Source organism: Topomyia yanbarensis, chromosome 3 (assembly GCF_030247195.1).
Source record: "Topomyia yanbarensis strain Yona2022 chromosome 3, ASM3024719v1, whole genome shotgun sequence".
Classification (NCBI taxonomy): domain Eukaryota; kingdom Metazoa; phylum Arthropoda; class Insecta; order Diptera; family Culicidae; genus Topomyia; species Topomyia yanbarensis.
This window is the reverse complement of record NC_080672.1, coordinates 289772267-289791896: the sequence shown is the minus strand read 5'-3', so window position 1 is coordinate 289791896 and position 19630 is coordinate 289772267. Positions and strand designations below refer to the sequence as shown.

The following is a 19630-nucleotide window of genomic DNA, read 5'->3' as shown; positions in this document are numbered from 1 at the left end:
TCCAACTGCCGTTTCGGGTATGATTTATTTCAATATGTGTATCATTCATGAATTCATGAGTTTTGATCTGATGATGATGGTAGCGTCGGGGGGCATTGACACAAATTGGACCATAAACGAAGTGTGAAAGCTTAATGAAACAGACATGTTCTGTGTTTGCATCCAGGATGCAATACAGTTTGGTACCCTTAACGATTACACTATAATACTTTTAGTATCGAAGACGTGGAAGAAAATTATCACCAGATTGCGCTCTACGCCGTTGGTAAACTCTATCTACACCCACAACGGAGGGTGTGAATATGCAATTTAGGTCGTTCAACGTTTACATAACAATAGGGAGGTTCCGGCTTTAGCGTTCACTCAAACAATTTGTAAACAACTTGAGAGCATGAAATTGCGGGCAATTTATGCAACCATATACCGGTTAATATGTTAATCCGGAATATTGTGCCACTGAAACTGGTTTATCATTTTTCCCACAGCTGTAAATTGGCATCAGCTAATATAATGTACTAGAGCAAATCCAAAAAAATCGTGTGAAGCACCCAAGTAGATTTCATTTCGGTTGGGAATTTTGGATATCTGTTGTGCTGCAATGATTTTAAGTTAGGGTTGATCAGTCTGTGCAAACTACGAAACATTCTACACCCGAGTGACGTCAATAAAACTCCTATCAGAAGCGGTTTTGAGCTACATATAACAGAAATTCTAGAAAGCAAGTTAGTGCAATGAACCGATTTAATTTAAATGTAAAATATTGAAAACGTGATTATCTCCAATTTCAACTCCGGTATCGCTTGGAACCAGCTAAACTAACACAGAGACTCAATACACAAAAACTTATAGGAGTAGCAAAACATCCCTCAATAAACAACTCCTGATAATCAAAAGGGACCATTCATAAATTACGTAACGCAAAAATAGCCCAAATTTGACTCCTCCCTCCCCCATGTAATAAATTGTCACAAATTTATCTATCCCCTCTTCCCTATTACGTAACAAAAACTTTCAAAACAATTCTACAGTGAAAACATGTTACGTAACGTTCTAGTTTACTCCCTCTCCCCCATTTGTCACAAATTATCAATCCCCCACCCATAAACGCGTAACGTAAAATTGTAGAAATCCCCCGCTCCCACGTATGAATGGTCCCTAAGGTGTTTAGTAGACCTCTCCACATTTTGAAAAAGTTTTAAAATATATATAGGTCAGCTCAAATTTTTGTTCTACGCGTGAATTTAAGAACTTTCGCCAAAAATGGTTTATTTGTACATGATTTAGAGGTGTCTCCAATCAAAAAACGTGTTTTTGCTATATTTCCATAGGAAGATCACCTACTCTGATTTAATAGGCTCTACATGCCCACATATCACCAAAGGTTGTTCCTTAGACATATCTTAACATATTTTAACAGGTGAACATAGCTGTAATCGCAATAAAAAAAACTTGTTAACTGTATTTTTATATAGAAAAGAATGCCAAAACCAAGAAAAAATACTACTAATTTTTCTTGGTTTTGATGAAATGAAACATGGTATTTTTTCAGGACGTCTTTTCTTTCAGGACATCATGATATGTCAAGAAACGTCCTAGGGTGCAATAGGGAACCGACAGCATGAAGTACACAGTTACTTTAGACGCGTCCGGACATTTCGCAGACTCAGGTGATTCGCATATCCGATGCCAAAATATCCTGACTTCTGCGGTAGAAAACAAAAGGTTAAGTTGCCGGGAAACTGCAAGCATGCTCATTAGAGTGACAGGAAAAAAATGACCCCCATCGGCCTACCCCTGAGTCGATTCTTACTCCCACCAGGAGTACTTGTTCCAAATTTGAAGCGAATCAGACAAGTCTAGCTACCGGACCAACGTGCCTGAAGTTTGTATGAGATTTTTCGACAATTTACATGGAGAAAACCCACTAACTCGCATTTTTTGCCGCTAGGTAGCACTGTATGCATCGTATTATCACTGTAAGTAAAAATAAGAAAGATAATTTAATTGTCTACAACTTTGTCGAAGACTACTTGTCAATCCGGCTTTGTTAAAAGAAGTTATTAAACTTTTAACGAAGTGATGTCTGAGTCAGTTTTCCATGGGGCCTAGCAGTGCATGGTTTTTTTTTTTTTTTTTTTTTTTTTTTTTTTTTTTTTTTTTTTTTTTTTTTTTTTGGTTGTGTATCAGTACTTTTTTTTTTGGTTGTGTATCAGTACTCGATTCCCACGAACTAAATTTTTATGTGCAATAATCGTTAGATTTAGCTCAATAGTATGTTCAGAAGAGTTGCAGTAAATAATACGAGTCATGTTTTGGTTAGAAAATTTTAGTTCCACATTGTACCGCATAGAGGGCGCCAACACTAACTTTTCAACGGAAAGAGATAGATATTAGGTGTTTTCTACAAAGTTGTAGAGCAGAAATTTTTCAATAATTCTTCAGAACATTTTGATATTCTATCTCTCTTCTATGAAAAGTTAGTACTGGCGCCATCTATGCGGTCACAGTTGGAACTAAAATTTTGCAACCAAAACATGACTCGTATTATTTACTACAATTCTTCTGAACATACTATTGAGCTAAATCTAACGGTATGCACAAAAATGTATAGTTCGTAGGAATCGAGTACTGATACACAACCATGCACAACTAGGCCCCATAGAAAACTTACTCAGACACCACTTCGTTAAAAATTTAATAACTTCTTTCAACAAAGCCGGATTGACAAGTAGTCTTCGACAAAGTTGTAGACAATTAAATTATCTTTCTTATTTTTACTTACAGTGATAATACGATACATACAGTGCCATCTAGCGGCAAAAATGCGAGTTAGTGGGTTTTCTCCATGTAAATTGACGAAAAATCCCATACAAACTTCAGGCACGTTTGTCCGGTAGCTAGACTTGTCCGATTTGCTTCAAATTTGGGGCAAGTACTCCTGGTGGGACTAGTAATCTAATCAGGCATGGGCCGATTGGGTTTTCAAAAATTCATTATTTTTCTGGGCAGTCTAGCCTAGACTCTAGATTCAGTGCTCTTACCATACGAAAACAATCTGGGCGGCAAACTTCAGATAGTCTATTTTACTGAGCCCATTATGCCCTTCAGCACCGCAACTCCTTTCTTGTAAAATTCAGCGCCACTTACTCTTTGAGCTCCCAATTTGTTCCCGAACTACTCGGTCTAGTCTCCGACGATGGGCTTAGTCTACGACAAAGAATTCTTGGGCGAGAAACATTCTCCTGAAACTGAGTCAACCAACCAGGTGTTGAGGTCAGTTCGGCGATTCCGGTGGGGCAGAGCGTCCGTTTTGCTGGTGCCCCGACGACCCGCGACTGGTTGTGCCCTATCACGATCTACTCAGACTTATCGCCTAATAGGATGATGAGCCCATTTTCGCCATGTTTCTATTATCACCCTACCCATTTGAAGCCGTTGGTTAGAGCAGTATCAGCCATCTTTGTTCAACGCATTGAGTCAAATGGTAGCGTAACAATAGGGGCTTTCGAGTCGAGTTTTCGTTGCGCTCAAACACGAGAATTTCACTGTTTTCAGCGTTTTTGTGTTTTATTATATTGGTTCTTAACAACGAAGCAAAGCTGTTGAATTTTTACGCATTCTATTGAATGTAGGCCGAGCAAATTAATAAATTAGTGAGGCACCTTGATTAGTATAGCGAAAATAGGCACTTTACCCTATATGATAATAGGGAAGACCGTATATCAAGAAAACTAGAAACTGTGTCCAGAATCTGGAGACAGAAACAGCAACATCTCTTTCGGGTAAAGTTGGTAAATTATATATGCACTTTTATGTTGAGCTCCCTATTTTCGTACAATAGACAAAACTTTTATTTCTTATTGACAATTGCGATTTCTGTTCAGCGAATATTCCAAAATTTCTACTCAAAAAGACTTATGACAGTAGGCTTTGATATCTTTCTTCAAGGTTATGTGAAATTTGTTCCTTTTAAAGCCAAAGTGTGATTGGATTACAAGAAAACCCTTGTAGGTATATCGTTCGTCAACAATCCTCCAATGTTCCCAAAATTTAATAAACTTGAACCTAAATCTCATAGAATTATAATTATATCCATCCATTATCCATTTTCATACTAATTTTGAAACTGTGAAGCAGGATTCTCAAATGACTAAATATTGTTCAAATATAATGGCTTAAAGTTAAGTCAAATGTATCTTACAAGATGTTGATGGAAAAGGAGGTTGATTTAAGATAGGGTTACCAAATGGGTCTTGAATCTTGACTGAGACTAACAAATTTTACTCATCTTTGAGCAGCTTCAATGCGTTGAATATCATTATGGTTATGAGGTACCCAGACTTATACTACGTTCACACTACGAGTTAAAACATGTTTTAACGCTATCTTGATGACATTTTTCTTGTTGCTAATTATTATAACGTGTTTTAACTCTGTAGTGTGAACATCGGATTAGCGTATTCGAGTGTAGAACGGACCAAAATACAATCGAGTGCTTTTAAACAATGTATATTGGTAAAGTTCTTAGTGACCCTAGAATAAATTTTAGAAGCTTAGTGGACTTAGAAATAGTGTGGTGCTTTAAGTTCAGTTCGAGATTTAAACCGTCTCTCATCCCCCTGTTGGGTGCATTCATCAATTGGTGAATACATCCAGCAGATACTGCAAGAATTTTGCGTCTTTGGTATCTTGTTAGAGGACGAACTCTTTTTTTATCTGCCAGCACCCAACAAGATAAGAAACATGACACTAGTTTTAGTTTGAAACATTACTTCAACCAATAAACTTAATCAATGTTTTTGAATCATTAATCTGAACATAATCAATCAAATGTACTGCAAGTAAGTGACCAACTAAAATTGCGACTAAATATTGAGCGAACTTAATCTGATTGATTTCAAATATACTATGGACTAAAACTAGTGACATTTGAAGTTAAATTAAGGACGCTTTCCAAAACTTCGAAATTAAGGACATGTCCTTTAAAATGAGGAGGTTTGTAACCCTACTAGATGCGTGAAGCTGACCGTTTTTTGTACGTAACTACCTAATATTTTGAAGAGCCATGACTATCCGTCACCTTGGTCTCGATTTAGTAAGGAAGGAGAGGAATGTTTGAAAATTTCCAGGCGTTCAGCTACGTATAATTTCCAGGGATTGGAGATTTAACGTTGAATTTTAATATCTTCTATAGTTTGGTCATGTTTTTCTGAAAAAGCGTGTTCCGCTACCTTTTGCTATTTCTGCAATATGCTTCTTGAACCGAATTCCTAATGTTCTTTTGGTTTATCTAATATTACTAGTTTCGACTACAGAAAACTAGGTCTATACTCTATACCAAACTTTTTTAATTTTGTTCTAAGTGGATAAGCCGTATTTTTGCTGAAATCTACCGCTATCCTTTTTAAATTTTCAGTTGTTGGAGTTAAGGTTGTGAGATTTTGCTTATTAAGCATTCTAGATTTTTTATTAATTATTGAGCTCTGGATACCCGTTGAGCTTGCCTATTTTGAAAATCAATTCTGTTTCTTTAATTTTTGCTTCTTTCCCTAATGGTAAGGATTCTATGGGCCATGTGATGAAAAGTGGCCATTTTAACCTGATAAGAATGGTTTGGAGTGTTTGGTATAATTATTTCGATATTTGTAGGTTTGCTATATATTTCTAAATTCAAGGACCCTTCTCTTTATACAAGCACATCCAAGAAGGGCAATTTGTTAAATTTCTCTTCTTCATGTGTAAAATTGATATTATTATATATGTTGTTAATGGCTTCTAACGCCTGGGATAAATTTTTACGTTTGATAATACAGAAGATATCATCATCGTATCGTATCGCACCCAGCGTTTTGGTAACTCGCCTTTTTTCCTTCAAAAATTTTTCTAGGTTTGACATAAATAGTTCACAAAGAAAATGAGAGAGTAGGTTACCCATCGGAGCATTCTTGTTTTGTTTGTAGAAGACACCCCGGAATGTGAAATAATTCTCTTCCTTGCAAAGGCGAGTAAGTTTGATATAAGATCTTACTTTGCCTTTCCATAGACTGTGGCTATCTTGTTGTAGTAACCAATTCTCTAAGAGGTTAATTAAAACTTTTACAGAGACAATTTGGAATAGTGCGGTTATGTCAAAGGAGACCATAATCTCATCGTCATCTGAGTTCTGAACTTTGAACGTGAATTTTTGTGTATTGGTGACAGATCGACTGGAAAACTTTTTTGACATATTTCGAAATTCTTGTACTAGCCATTTTGCAATTTTTTGGGTTGAGGCCTATTGATGAAATATTTCCCTGATTTTATTTCTAGGTTTGTGAATTTTTGGGTAAGATGGGGTTTGAAACTTTGAAATGAGTTACATTATCTCCCAAGATGGGTTTGCAGTCTTTAAGAGCTTTTTCAACATGTCCGGGAGGGAGTGCGTTCTCTATGCCTTATATGGGCCAGATATGATTTTTTGGGTCATGTCAGGGTCATATTGTTCTTTGTCCATTATTACTACTTGATTTCCCTAAAAAAACTCACGTATATATTCTAAAGCAAACCAATTTTCACAAATGAAAATATTTTTTGAAACCGGTAGGCTCCGTGAAAATCTATAACTTTAAAAAAAATTAATAACTTTCTCGGGCGATTTTATATCGATTTATAGTTTTCTGAATAGTTGTAGACAATGAAATTGTTAATCAGATTCTCGCTTTTAGTAATATTTGAATGTATATAGCAATACCCAGTGGCAAAAATGTGAAACAGTTTTATTGAAAAATCTAAGTTTTCAAACAAAAAATCTTCAAAAAATCTTTCGAATAAACTTGTTCTACCAAGCACACTGTGCTTTACGCGCAAATGTGGTATTGCCCAATTTCATTCTTAGTGAACAAACATTTGGTTTCATCCAAATTTTTCTCCTTTGGGAGAAATATACAGTGCGCGACAAAATAAAGTACGCATGTTATGCAAAACGTTTTTCTTGTATAACTGTTTATAGCTTTTTTATATGTTCTAGTAAAATGTTCCAGCACCTGTAAGAGTTCGAATTTTGAAGAAAAAGTGTATGAGTTATGCTAGATTATTAAGCTTTATATTTTTTTCTATTAAGGGTATGATTTTTGAGAGACAAAAAAAGTACGCTTTCGAAAAACAGTTTGCATGTTGATGAAATTTATAGTAACTAGTATTTAGTGTGGCCTCCCTTAGCTTTGATGGCAGCCTGCAAACGTCGGGGCATACTTTCGACGAGGTTTTGTAGGTACTGACCATCAATTTTGTTCCAAGCTTCTTCAAGGGCTGAAAACAATTTTGCTTTATTTGTGACATCTCCCTTGCCAACTTGTTGATCCAAAATAGGCCAAAAATTTTCAATAGGATTAAGGTCTGTACTCTGGGGTGGCCATTAAGGTCTGGACTCTGAGGTGGTCATTCTAGTAACCTAATTTTGTTGGCACAGAAGAAAGCGGTAGTTTTTCGTGCGGTGTGCTTGGGATCGATATCTTGCTGGAAGATAAATTTATTTTCCAGTTAAGATTTCAGCAAAAATTCCTCCAAATTTAGATTTTGAATATACGAATCTACTGTCAATAATTGAAAATTTTGAGGAATCTTTAGTGAAAACTGGACTGAAAATTTAAATTTATCTTCTAGCAAGATAACGATCCCAAGCACGCCGCCCGAAAAACTACCGCTTTCTTCTGTGCCAACAAAATTAAGTTACTAGAATGACCACCTCAGAGTCCAGACCTTAATCCTATTGAAAACTTGTGGTCTTTTTTGATCAACAATAATAATAAAGAGTTATATAAGAAAAAAGTTTTGCATAATATGCGTACTTTATTTCGTCGCGCACTGCATAGCATAATCGAACAAATGATTTTTATTCATTCTGTAATTTTTACTGTATAAAACAAATTGATTTCTCAAACAACGTACGCAGGATTTTATTTTTTGAATGCTTAATAATTATTGTGTCGTTTTTATGTTCTTTTTAGCGTTTTTGAACCAAAAAGAGCGCCATTTCGCGAAAAATCAATATATAGAAAAAAAAATCCTACGTAGGGGAAAGTGAGACAATATGAGCACCCTAAGGTTGAAGGCAAATATATCTGTAGCAAAACATACAAATAATCCCAAATTTCCCTCTATTGGTAGTATACAACATATTCTTCACATGCAGTTATTAAACGCGCTGAAGAAATTCAAAATCTTTGAAAATAATCGTTGTTTGTAATCATCGATTTTTTTGGCTTGGTAAAAACCTTGTGGGGCAATATTAAAAACGAAATTAAATTTGTTTCACTTATTATTAATAAGAATCATGTTTTTCATTTATTTAGTGACATTCAGTTGCCCCTAAAATTCTTCTTATAGTTTTTTAACAGCATTTTCGGAACTATTAGATTCAAATTTCCATTTTGTTTAAATAATATATTTGCGAGTAACTTTCTCGAGCAAATATTATTATTCATCGTTCGTAGTAGCTTCAGATATAAACCGTGTACATACGGATAACTTTTCAGAATTTAAAGCATAAACTCATATGAGATTTGCGTGGTGCTCATTTTGCCCCATGCTCATTTTTAACTAGACTTTGTTTGAAATAGTTAGAAAGACGTTAAATATTCCGGAGATATATGCATTTTTCAATTACCGCACACATACGTCATGCGAATGCTTATTTCATAGAGCTTGAATCTTGTTCTTTGACATCCTGTCAGATTTTTGTATTTTTGTGATTTATGATTTGTTTATGTCGCAATAGAAGTATTACATCGTCTAATGGTGATTGCCGGAGCATTCGAGCAAACAAAAAAATCGAAAATTGTTCATAGATTCTCGGAAAACGGGGGTGCTCAACTCGCCCCATATGGCGATATTGCCTCACTTTCCCCTACATTGCTTAATCGCATGATAGAAAATAATACAAATTTGTATAACGTACTCTTTAAAGCCACATGTTTCATTTAATTGAATTTCTCGAAAAATGACATATCAGATGAATTTATTATTTTCGTGCAATGAACGAATTCTGAAAATAAGTTGATTTATAATTCCAAGCTCTTTCGCTTATTATAAAAGTCTATAGTTGGAAGCGTGTTATTGAATTGATTGGAACAAGAAAAATTTTACGGTCGATTCTTTGTTTTTACAAATCAAACAAAAATCCATTGTTGTTAAGGTTAATCTTACCCTCATTAATACAATTCATAGCTTAACTCAACAAATAATTAGAAACCCCACTCGCTGCAAAACACAGAATAAAAACAGGTACATCCAATTAAGAATACAAAGGAACCAACAAGTTATGTACAAATACCATAATTAAACCACTGTTTCATTTTAACCACACTGATCACGGTTGTTATTATTATTCGATGCCACAAATAGAAAATAATCATTCCTACCATATACTGATCTCAGCCATTTGCTTCGATCATTTCTATTGGCAGCCAAATCCGTTTCACCTACAATTGCATCCGCCAGTCATCGCGAAACCATCACCAGAAGCAGCTGGCATCCCTCGAACTCTTTCTACACCATTTCACTAAAAACCGCTATAATGACGGCAATAAGTTCTTCATCACTCCTCGCGGTGACAATAACATTAATCGTACTGACAATTTGCGGTGAAATGCAAACGGCTACAGGAGCAACCGTGCAGCAATATGAAGAACCAACTTCTAACGAACTGGCGGGTAATTTAGGTCATTGACTGCGTATTTAAAGCCACATTACTAAAACATTTTATTTTTCTTTTCAGCTCCTAGAACTTTCGGTCGAATACGAATGATGAAAAACTTTTTGATACCATTAATGTTTGTAATGGGAGCCATTAAGATGCTACTACTGTTTTTGACTGCAATTAGCGTGAAAACCTTCTTCGTTGCTGTGGTCATCCTGGTGATTAACATTAGTGTGGGCCTCGCTACGGTGATCAACTTCTTCAAAAACAGCAAACACGGACACCACCATGAAACCTGGAGTGGTCCGGAGAAAAATGTTAATATTCACATTCACAGTGACCCGACGCATCAACTTTCTCTGGATGGACCTCACAGCAGTATTTCGCCATCCTCTTTTCCTTATGCCAGGAATGATGCGGGCGATTCGATCTACAGTGTTTCCTCCCATAGTCTATATCCAAAGACGTACACCCAAGGAACAGCCAAAACTCTAATCCATCCGTATTCCAACTGGCAGCATTATGCTCGAACCCGATAAAACATGTGTTCGGCAAGCGACATAATCTCTAAGAAATGCCAAAAAAAATTCACCAACATATTAAAGGCCACCAACAGTGAATGATCGTGATGGATGCCTGCTAAGTGATGCTAAAGATTCATCGAATGTTATTTAAAATGTTTGTTTGCCTCTTATAAGTAGGAGAGCCTCTCTAATGTAAATGGTCTAAGATATAATATAGTGCCTAAGTGTTACTCTATGTTTCTGTCTACAAAATTGATCTAATTAACCACTGTTAATCAGTCAGTAGGTTTCAGAAAAGTAATGTATGCTAAAAGAAATGCGTTATAAGCATTAAAATTCAACACGATGAAAGTAAAAGTGAACACTATTTAATTTCACCAGTAATTGCGGGGATACACCTTCCGTCGCGGCGCGTCGAATAGGGTTTTAAGATTGGAGGTGAAAATAAAGTAAAAAATGATGTAAAATAGCGAAGATGTGTTGTTTTCTTTTCACGAACCACGATCCTAATAACATCACGCAGTTAATGCTTAACGGAGCATATCACGATGTATACATTGTTTTAAGGCATTAATTGGTAACGTAGCCCGAGCAAAGTCCAACATCAAAATTACAGCAAATAGACAACATATTTTGATATCAAGTATCAAATTGAAATCTTATTTTGATATCAGCTTAAACTTTTTCAGATATGACATCATATTTTGATCTCATTTTGATGTGTCTACATTTATAGAAAAAAAAGTTTGTTTCTATTTCTTTGACAAACATCAAATTGATTCCTTATTTTGTTCTCAGTGAAATATTTCACCATATCAATAAGTTTTCAATTTACTTTCACTGATAGCAAAAATAGTTTTCTGTTTGATGTCATAGTGCAATTTTTTTGCTTTCGATTAACCGTTAAAACGACCAAAATGATAACAACCTGAGCAATCATTCTCTACTACATCACAACATCAAGTTTAGTTCTCAATTTGTTATCAGACTCTGCTCGGGAGATAATTGGGATAACCCAAGTCCACCGTTTGCGTATCGCCATAACGAGTAATAATTAATTAATAATTCATGATATTACTACTAGGTAAGGCGTGAAACCCAAATTCAGCCATATTCCCACTGTCACCTATCTGATATCTCTATTATAGGTTTTTTGCACAAATGGTAAATGAAATTAGGTACGTAACCTTATGATTTTTTTGCATACCGTTGGCAAAATCTTCATAAAAATCAATCAGTAATATTCAAACAATGTCCTGAATGTATTGATTGGCTTTCATGTGGATTGCGAAAAGAGTTGGGAAAATCTGTATTTTCCGTTTTCAAAGATGAGCGTTTTTTGATATTTTCTAAGGTGAACTTTAGCAGTTGCTCGGCATGCATGGGTACTAAAGTGACAGGCAAAAAATACCCCAAACGGTCCACTCTTAGCTTGATTTGTAGTCCCACTGTACATACTCGGACAAATCTATATGCCTAAGCATCGATGAATCTGAATTCATCTGTTATGTATGAGTGGTCAAGCGTAATAGCATGTTCGATAGATTGCTCGTATGTCGGCAGGTAGACTGCCCACAAAAGATAGATTTTTGAAAAATCAAGCGGCCATCCCTTGTTCCACTAGGACAAATTTAAAATTTGAATGAAACCGAAAAAGTGTAGCTACCGCACCAACGTGGTTGAAGTTTGTACACAGACTAACACCCATATCAAAATGACATAATTTATCAAATAAAATATCAATCCACCACTCTAACTCCAAACACTTATTTGCTAGTAGGTTATCTCTCAGGCTTGGTAGTATTTTTTCACTAGTGGTCTATCCCTCACATACTTGTGCATCTGTCAGTGACGCCATCAGCGCAAATGCGCCCACAGTCTCAATTGAAAATATTTTTAAAATTATCGGTAAAGCAATATTTTGAACGCTTTGATTTCGAGTGTTAATCTGTGGTTTGTACGTGATTTTTGACAATTTACTCAGAGAATACTAACTGACATTCTCACCGCGAGATGGCACTGTGTGCATCAGTACAATCACTGCAAGCAAACATAAGAAAGATAGTTTTATTGCCAACAACTTTGTTGAAGACTGCAAATCAATCCAACTTTACTCGGAGAAGTTATTAAGCTTTTACCGAAGTGATGTCTCAGTCAGTTTTGCACTGTGCACAAAAGTCGATTCTCACGATTTTATATTTTTCCCAAATAAAAAATTACAAAAATAATTCTTTTCGTAACTTCTAATGGGAATTTGTTAACATTTTTGCTTTTCTCCTATAGAAAGGCTATACAATCACTCTGAAAATCGACTTTTTAACCGAGGCCCGGAGGGCTGAGTTTCTTATACCATTCGACTCAGTTCGTCGTGTTCGGCAAATATCTGTGTATGTATGTGTACATTGGTTACTCGGCGATGGTCGAACCGATTTTATCAAACTCTCAAATGAAAGGTACAACGTTCCCATAGGCTGCTATTGAATTTCATTCTATTCCGACTCCGGAGTTAGGGGCAGAAGAGTGCAGTCACGCATGAAATTCCCATATAAATCGGAATCAGCATGTTATCTAAAAGATGCAAAACTTCATAAAATGTGTTCTAACTTGTTTGGATTTATAACTTCAGCTCACTGATGCCCAAACAAACCCACATTGACCACTTTAGACAACTTCGGTGAAACCGGAAGCTTCGGGAAGGTAGCTTAGTTCCTGAATTGAACTCACAACTGCTTCTCAGAAATATCTAACTCGATTTTCTCAAATATAGTCCCAAATGAAAGTAAAAAATGATGTAAATTTGAGGACATGGCCAAGTCTCGAAATTAGATTCACACCTGTTTCTCATATATTGCTGAAACGACACTCATGATTTAAGTCTAAAATAAAAGGTATAGTATTCACATTGATTGTTACCGAATTGCATTTGAACGAAGGATTGGTTCCGGAATTGAGTAAAAGAATCCAATCACAGGTGAATTTTCCTTATAAACCGTTTTGCCTTCTCTTATAGAAATGGTAACGCAATCACCCTGAAAGTCGAGGGTTTAACAGAGGCCCGGAGGGCCGAAACTCTTATACCATTCAATTCACTTCGTCGAGTTCGGCAAATGTGTGTGTGTGTATGTGACCAAGAATGGCACATTGGTTACTCGGAGATGACCTAACCGATTTTCTCAAATGAAAGGCATGAATTTACTGCACAATTTCGCACAAAGGGTCACCTAGAAGGGCCACTTTTTTGTGCCTTCCCTCACTGACAAACAGGGAAGAAGGAGAACCAAACTACAATTCAGTACGCTTTTAAAATGCTTTTTGATTGCCGTCTCTGCGCGTGGGACCAAGATGCACACTAAAGCGCCTTTTTATTTCTACTCTTTTAGGTTTGCAGTCATGGAGTAGAATGCACACATGGGAACAACACACATCGGAGTAAAGAGATTTATTGGAAAAGAGAAGAGCGGTGGTTCGCATTAAAAGTGCAAAGAGCGTTTTTATTCTTCTCTCAATTTGCTCTGAGGTGCATTCCATCCCTGGTCAGCAGAAGACAAACGATTAGTCCGCAAAATTTTAAGCCTGTTTCTAATGATCCTGCCACTTCTAGTCTTCCGATCTGTATATTTCACAGCTTTGCTGTCACTTGAGTTCTATGGCTCTAAAATTTTCATAACATTTCCTAGTTAGTAATCTCTAGCTAATTGAATGTCGTTTAAAAGTAAAAACCTGTTTCAATCCACTTAGTGGTGCAATTGTGCCTTTCTCATTTATCTAAACTATAATTCCTTAGTTGTTATTTTTTCTTTTTTATTAACGACTTAGAGTGAGTCAATCTTTTACCTTATTTATATTGTAATGATATTTAATTAGCAAGGGACTGGAAGGTGTGAAATATTTTTCAATATTAAGAGCCATAGTACTCAACGAAGAGCGAGGAGTTGAAGGAAGAAAGTTTAGAAAAGCGTGGAATAGGGTCGTATTAGCAAGCTTAGAGTTTCCCGGTTATGGCAGCATTAGTCATTAAGTGACTTTACGCTTGTCTGGGCATGCCGCAGACTCAAGTGATTCGCATTTCTAATGCCAAACTATCCTTACCCCTGCATTACAGAAGACAAAAGGTTAAATCGCTGGACAACTCTAAGCTTGCTCATATGACCCTATTCCACGCTTTTCTAAACTTTCTTCCTTCAACTCCTTGCTCTTCCTTGATTACTATAGCTCTTAAAATTGAAAAATATTTCACACCTTCCAGTCCCTTGCTAATTAGCTGGGATTGTTCAATATAATTGTGAAAATGTCTATTAGGGACCATCCATAAATGACGTAGCATTTTTGAGTGATTTTTAACACCCATCGTACCCCCTCCCCCATCGTAGCATTTCGTCACAAACCTCTAAATACCCCCTGGTAATTACGTAGCTTGACGGTAACCCTGCCCCCCCCCCTTGCCAACGTATTTTTTTAAATTCTGTTCTATTCCCCGTTAAAAAAGCTACGCTAGCATGACATGACCCCCTACCCCCTGTCGTCACACATCATCACAAAATACAAAACTTCCTCCTCCTCCATATAATGCTACGTCATTTATGGATGATCCCTTACATTCTTATTATACGTAGCACGTATCCCACTACACCCACGAAAGTTGATGCCGAATCACTTTAAACAAAAAATATAATATTTAATTGACTTTATCAGCCTGAGTTCAATGTTAAATTCATCTGATCAGATTTTGAAAGGTTGGGGGAATGGGTTTGAAGGCTGAGGGGTGGGGTTTAGTGGCTTGAGAATGGAGGATGCCTCAGAAACCCTTAATCTTATTTCGATATACGGGGTGGATGAAGGGAATGCAGTGTGATGGTGGTCCAGACGGGGAGGGTGATGAAGGGGGAAGGTGTTATGCTAAGGGGCAGGGGACGATGCTACATGCAACTGCATTTTATATCTTCCATTTGAGACTTGGTTTGCGAAAATCGGTTCAGTCATCACCTAAGAATCGAAGAGACTTTAATTGTGGAATACGTCCGGAATTCGGAACTTCCAGAATTGTAGATAGTGCATTTAAAGAATATGCGAGTCGAAGTAATTTGATGACCATTTCAAAAGATTTTGGGGCCGTACACAAATGACGTAGCTTTTTTTCGCAGACTTTTTGACCCCTCCCTCCCCCCTCGTAGCATTTGGTCACAAAATTCTAACCTCCCCCTCGTAAATAACGTAGCATTTATCTACCCCCTCCCCCTCGTCCCATGCAAAGCGCCCGGGTGATGAAAAAAAATTACATGTTTTTCAATTATTTTAAATACATGTCCTTTCAAAATGTTTGACGACTTTTATCAACATTTTCATTATAACAGCAAATTGCGTGCAAAATAAGCCCATTTCATCACAAATATTGTGTTGATAGTTTTGTTTTGAATTTTATATGTTGTTTATTACCTTCACCAACAGGCCCCTTGGCCCCAATGGTGGTTGCTTAAACTAATTACTTTTTAGTATTGACAACATTTTCACTTTTATCGCATTCCGCGTCCTGTTGAAGTCAAAGGCCGTCGCCACACTGTTAAAAATTCGTTGGAGTCCGGTAACAGCGCTCTGGCAACCATAGTTGGTTCTCCTGAACGGAACTCGCATAAGGGAGTTATTGCGTAGAGCTCGAACGCGGGTTTGAAGATCCAGACGTCCGAGGATTGTAGGGCAATCCACTCTGGCAGAGAGTAAGTCCGAGACGAACAGGGCTCGAGAGCAGTCCCTCCGAATGCTGAGTTTATCGAGGTGTATTAGCTGGCAACGGTTTTCATAGCTCGGCAGCTGAAATCTGTTTCGCCATGGGAGATGACGAAGGGCGAAGCGTATGAACCTGCGTTGGACAGCCTCGATTCTGTCAATCCCGTTCTGGTAGTACTGATTCCAAACAGCTGAACAATATTCTAACGTTGAGCGGACCAACGCGCAGTAAAGCGATTTAAGACAATATACGTCCCTAAAGTTTTTCGCTATTCGGAAGATGAACCCAAGCTGTCGTGATGCCTTATCCACGATGTATGACGTATGTGGTTTGAATGTTAATGCCGAATCCATGATGACTCCGAGATCTTTGATGTGAGAGTGTCTTGGAATGCTCGAGCCGAAGAAATGGTAGTTAAACTGAGTCGGTTGGCGTTTCCGCGTGAACGTAACGATTGAGCATTTACTCGGGTTTAAAACCATTCTGTTTAGATCACACCACGTACTAAATCTGTTCAGTTCCCTCTGAAGAAGCTCGGCATCGGTTTTATCCCGTATTTGTTGAAAAATTTTCATGTCGTCGGCGAAAGAAAGGCGGGGTCCTTGTAATGTGAAATTGACGTCATTAAAGTAGAGGAGGAATATTACTGGACCGAGATGGCTTCCTTGTGGGATGCCGGATGTAGCGAAGAATGGTGCAGATAGACAGTCCTTAATGCTGATTTGGAGTTGCCTTCCATCGAGGTAGGAACGAAACCAGCGCAGAAGTTGTCCATGAATGCCGAGTTTGTCCAACTTCGCTATTGCGATATCATGGTTGATTTTGTCGAAGGCCGCAGATAGATCCATATAAATAGCATCGGTTTGCAATCCGTCAGCGAATCCATCCATTACATATGTTGTGAACGAGAGCAGGTTTGTCGTTGTCGATCGTTTAGGCATGAAACCGTGTTGGTCATCTGCAATGTAGTGTTTGCAGTGAAAGAAAATAGGATCTAACACAACCAACTCGAACAGTTTTGATACAGCACTTAAGCACGAGATTCCCCGATAATTGTCAATGTTCGATTTGTTTCCTTTTTTATGAACTGGAAACATGTGCGCTGCTTTCCAGCAGGAAGGGAATGTACCAGTAGTGAGTGATAGCTCGAAGACTCGCCGAAGTGGTTCAAGAAGCCCGCTGATGCACTTTTTGACAAAAATCGAGGGAACACCATCTGGACCCGGGGAACAAGATGCTTTCAGTTTGGCATTTGCTGCAAGAATGGCAGCATTATCGACACAAATTCGGTTGATGGTTCGTCCTAGAGAAGGAGTTAAATTAGCGGCGGCAGCGACTTGTTGTGGTGGCAAGCGCTCGTTGGAAAAAACGCTTGAAAATTTGTCGGAGAACAGTTGGCAAATTTCCTTAGTGTCGGTGCCTAAAACTCCATTAAACGACATACAAGATGGCAAACCGGATTCTTTTCGCTGCTCGTTAACATACTTCCAGAACGACTTGGGCTTGGATTTCAGTTGACGCTCGACGTTTCGCTGGTGTCTAAAAAAGGCGCGTCTGCTTTGTTGTTTGTATTCGTGGTTGAGTGGAAAGTAGTGATTTCGTAATGCAAGTGTCTGATGCTTCGAGAATTTTTTAAATGCAGCTCCTTTGGCAGATTTTAATTGTCTAAGGACGGTTGATTGCCAGGGAGGGTGTTGATCGGTACAAATTGTTCGTTTTGGCACATGGCGGTCGATAAGGTAGTTAAGAATACTAGAAAACGTCATCGCTGCTTCGTTCGCGTCGTCATTGTTAATATTTTCGTCCCAGTTTATATCCAACAGCGTGTTAACGATGCTGTCGTAGTCAGCGTTTTTAAAATCGTAGACGATAGAGCTTGAGACGTCTTCAAAATTCACTCCTAGGTTACCAGCGAATATAAGGTGTAGTGGGGGATGATGACGCACCTGCTTGACTAAAGGAGTCGGTGCAGTGCAGCAGTACGGAGCGCAGTCCCGGGCACATACAAAGCAGAGGTCCAATGTACGTCCATTCTCGTTGGTGACATTATTAATTTGCCGAAGAGTTGCGCTACTGTAGTTGTCCAAAATACAACTGGCATTGTTAATAAGCGCAGATTTGTCGATATCCAATCGTAGAAAACCATTACTTGCTTGGCACCACGTCAAGCCAGGTAAGTTGAAGTCGCCCAGTATAACGATATCATCAGACGGGGCGGCGATCGAGGCGATAAAAGAAACGGAGGAAAGATGTACATCGATCAGGCTGGAATCACGAATTCTGTCAGGTGGAAAATACACAACACACAGGAACAGATTTCGATCGGCAAGTTTCACTGATATCCACACTTGCTCGGAGCTCGCCCACCGGTCATCGTTGATCACTCGGGCTTTTATACCACGGCGAACGGCGATAAGAACACCACCGCCTGATGTCTTGTGGCTGTTGAGGGCATTGCGGTCACAGCGGTAGACATCGAATGTTGAACCAAAGACCTGGCGAGACAGAGTACGGTTGTCGAGCCACGTCTCGGTCAAGGCGATAATGTCGTAACAGCAACCCGTGGTCGCGAGCAAATAGCTGTCCGTTGATGAATTTAAGCCACCAACATTCTGGTAGTAAACCTCGATGTTGTTGGAGGACGGATCAGGTACAGCAAAGAGCGAAGCCATGTTGCCATGTAGGAAGATCCTTTCGTCAATCCCACGAACAGTATCGGAACGGTTCACGGTCGCCTGGTCGACTGTGGTGAGGGATTCGAGGCATCCCGAATCAACTGCGTCGCGCCCCAAAATACGACTATCGTCGTCGTCGAGAGAAATGGTTGGCATCTGATAACAAGATGTCGGAGCAAAAGGCAAAAAACTGGAAGCGAAGAATACATCAGCGCTTGAAGTGTTCGGAACAGATGTATACTTGCCATTTGCGGCAGGTTGGAAGACCCTTTCACCCATCCCACACACAGGACCGGGACGACTGATGATCGCTGGCTGCAAGTGCTCGACTGTGGCGGGGGGATCGAGGGCTTCCATAGTGCCAACTGCGGTGCGTCCCAGTATGCGTTGGAACCCGATGGCGGAATGCGGAGAGCAGGAACGGGGTGGTAGCAGCTTGCGGCGAGAGTCGTACGATGAGCTAGAAGCGTGAATCGGTTCAACCGTTGTATCGTTACAATTTTTATAATACTTGCCGAGAAAGGCGGCTTGGAAGACCCTTTCCCCACCCACACATACAGGACCGGGACGACTGATGAACGCTGGCGGCAAGGGCTCGACTGTAGCAGGGGGATCGAGGGCTTCCATAGTACCAGCTGCGTTGCATCCCAGTATGCGATCGGCATCGATACTCCTTCACAAGGGCGGTGTGGCTTGGTATAGTGGCATGGCCAATCGTTGCGGAGTCCTCTGCAGGACCATTGATGGGCCGGGTTGCATTAGAGAGGTACATGCTTCTTCTGGAGGCGGTGGAAAATCAGTCGGCGGGCTCCAAATGTTCTGGGTACGGCTGTCTTCGAATTCCCTGAACAGTATGCCTTGCGGCCATGAGTCAGGATTAAGAGCTGCATCACGGTACTTTGGGTGAACTCCAACTTTGAAGGATATGAAGTTCAAAGTACTGACGTCTATGCCTTTTTTAACAAGCGGAATAACCTTTATCTCCTCGTTACAATTTAGTCCTTCTTTTGACATTTTTTCGACAGTCTCTTTG

General features: G+C 38.8%; 1 protein-coding gene across 1 annotated transcript in view; it reads left to right on the top strand.

Moving 5' to 3' along the window:
* LOC131691323 (uncharacterized) overlaps positions 1–10632 on the top strand; it is a 68360-nt gene extending 57728 nt beyond the window's left edge. The window contains exons 3-4 of the mRNA XM_058977615.1: positions 9444–9689; positions 9755–10632. Of these exons, the coding sequence (XP_058833598.1) occupies positions 9444–9689; positions 9755–10215 (707 nt within the window). The 3' untranslated portion in view covers positions 10216–10632. The remainder of the gene's footprint in view (positions 1–9443; positions 9690–9754) is intronic.
* The last annotated feature ends 8998 nt before the right edge of the window (positions 10633–19630 follow it).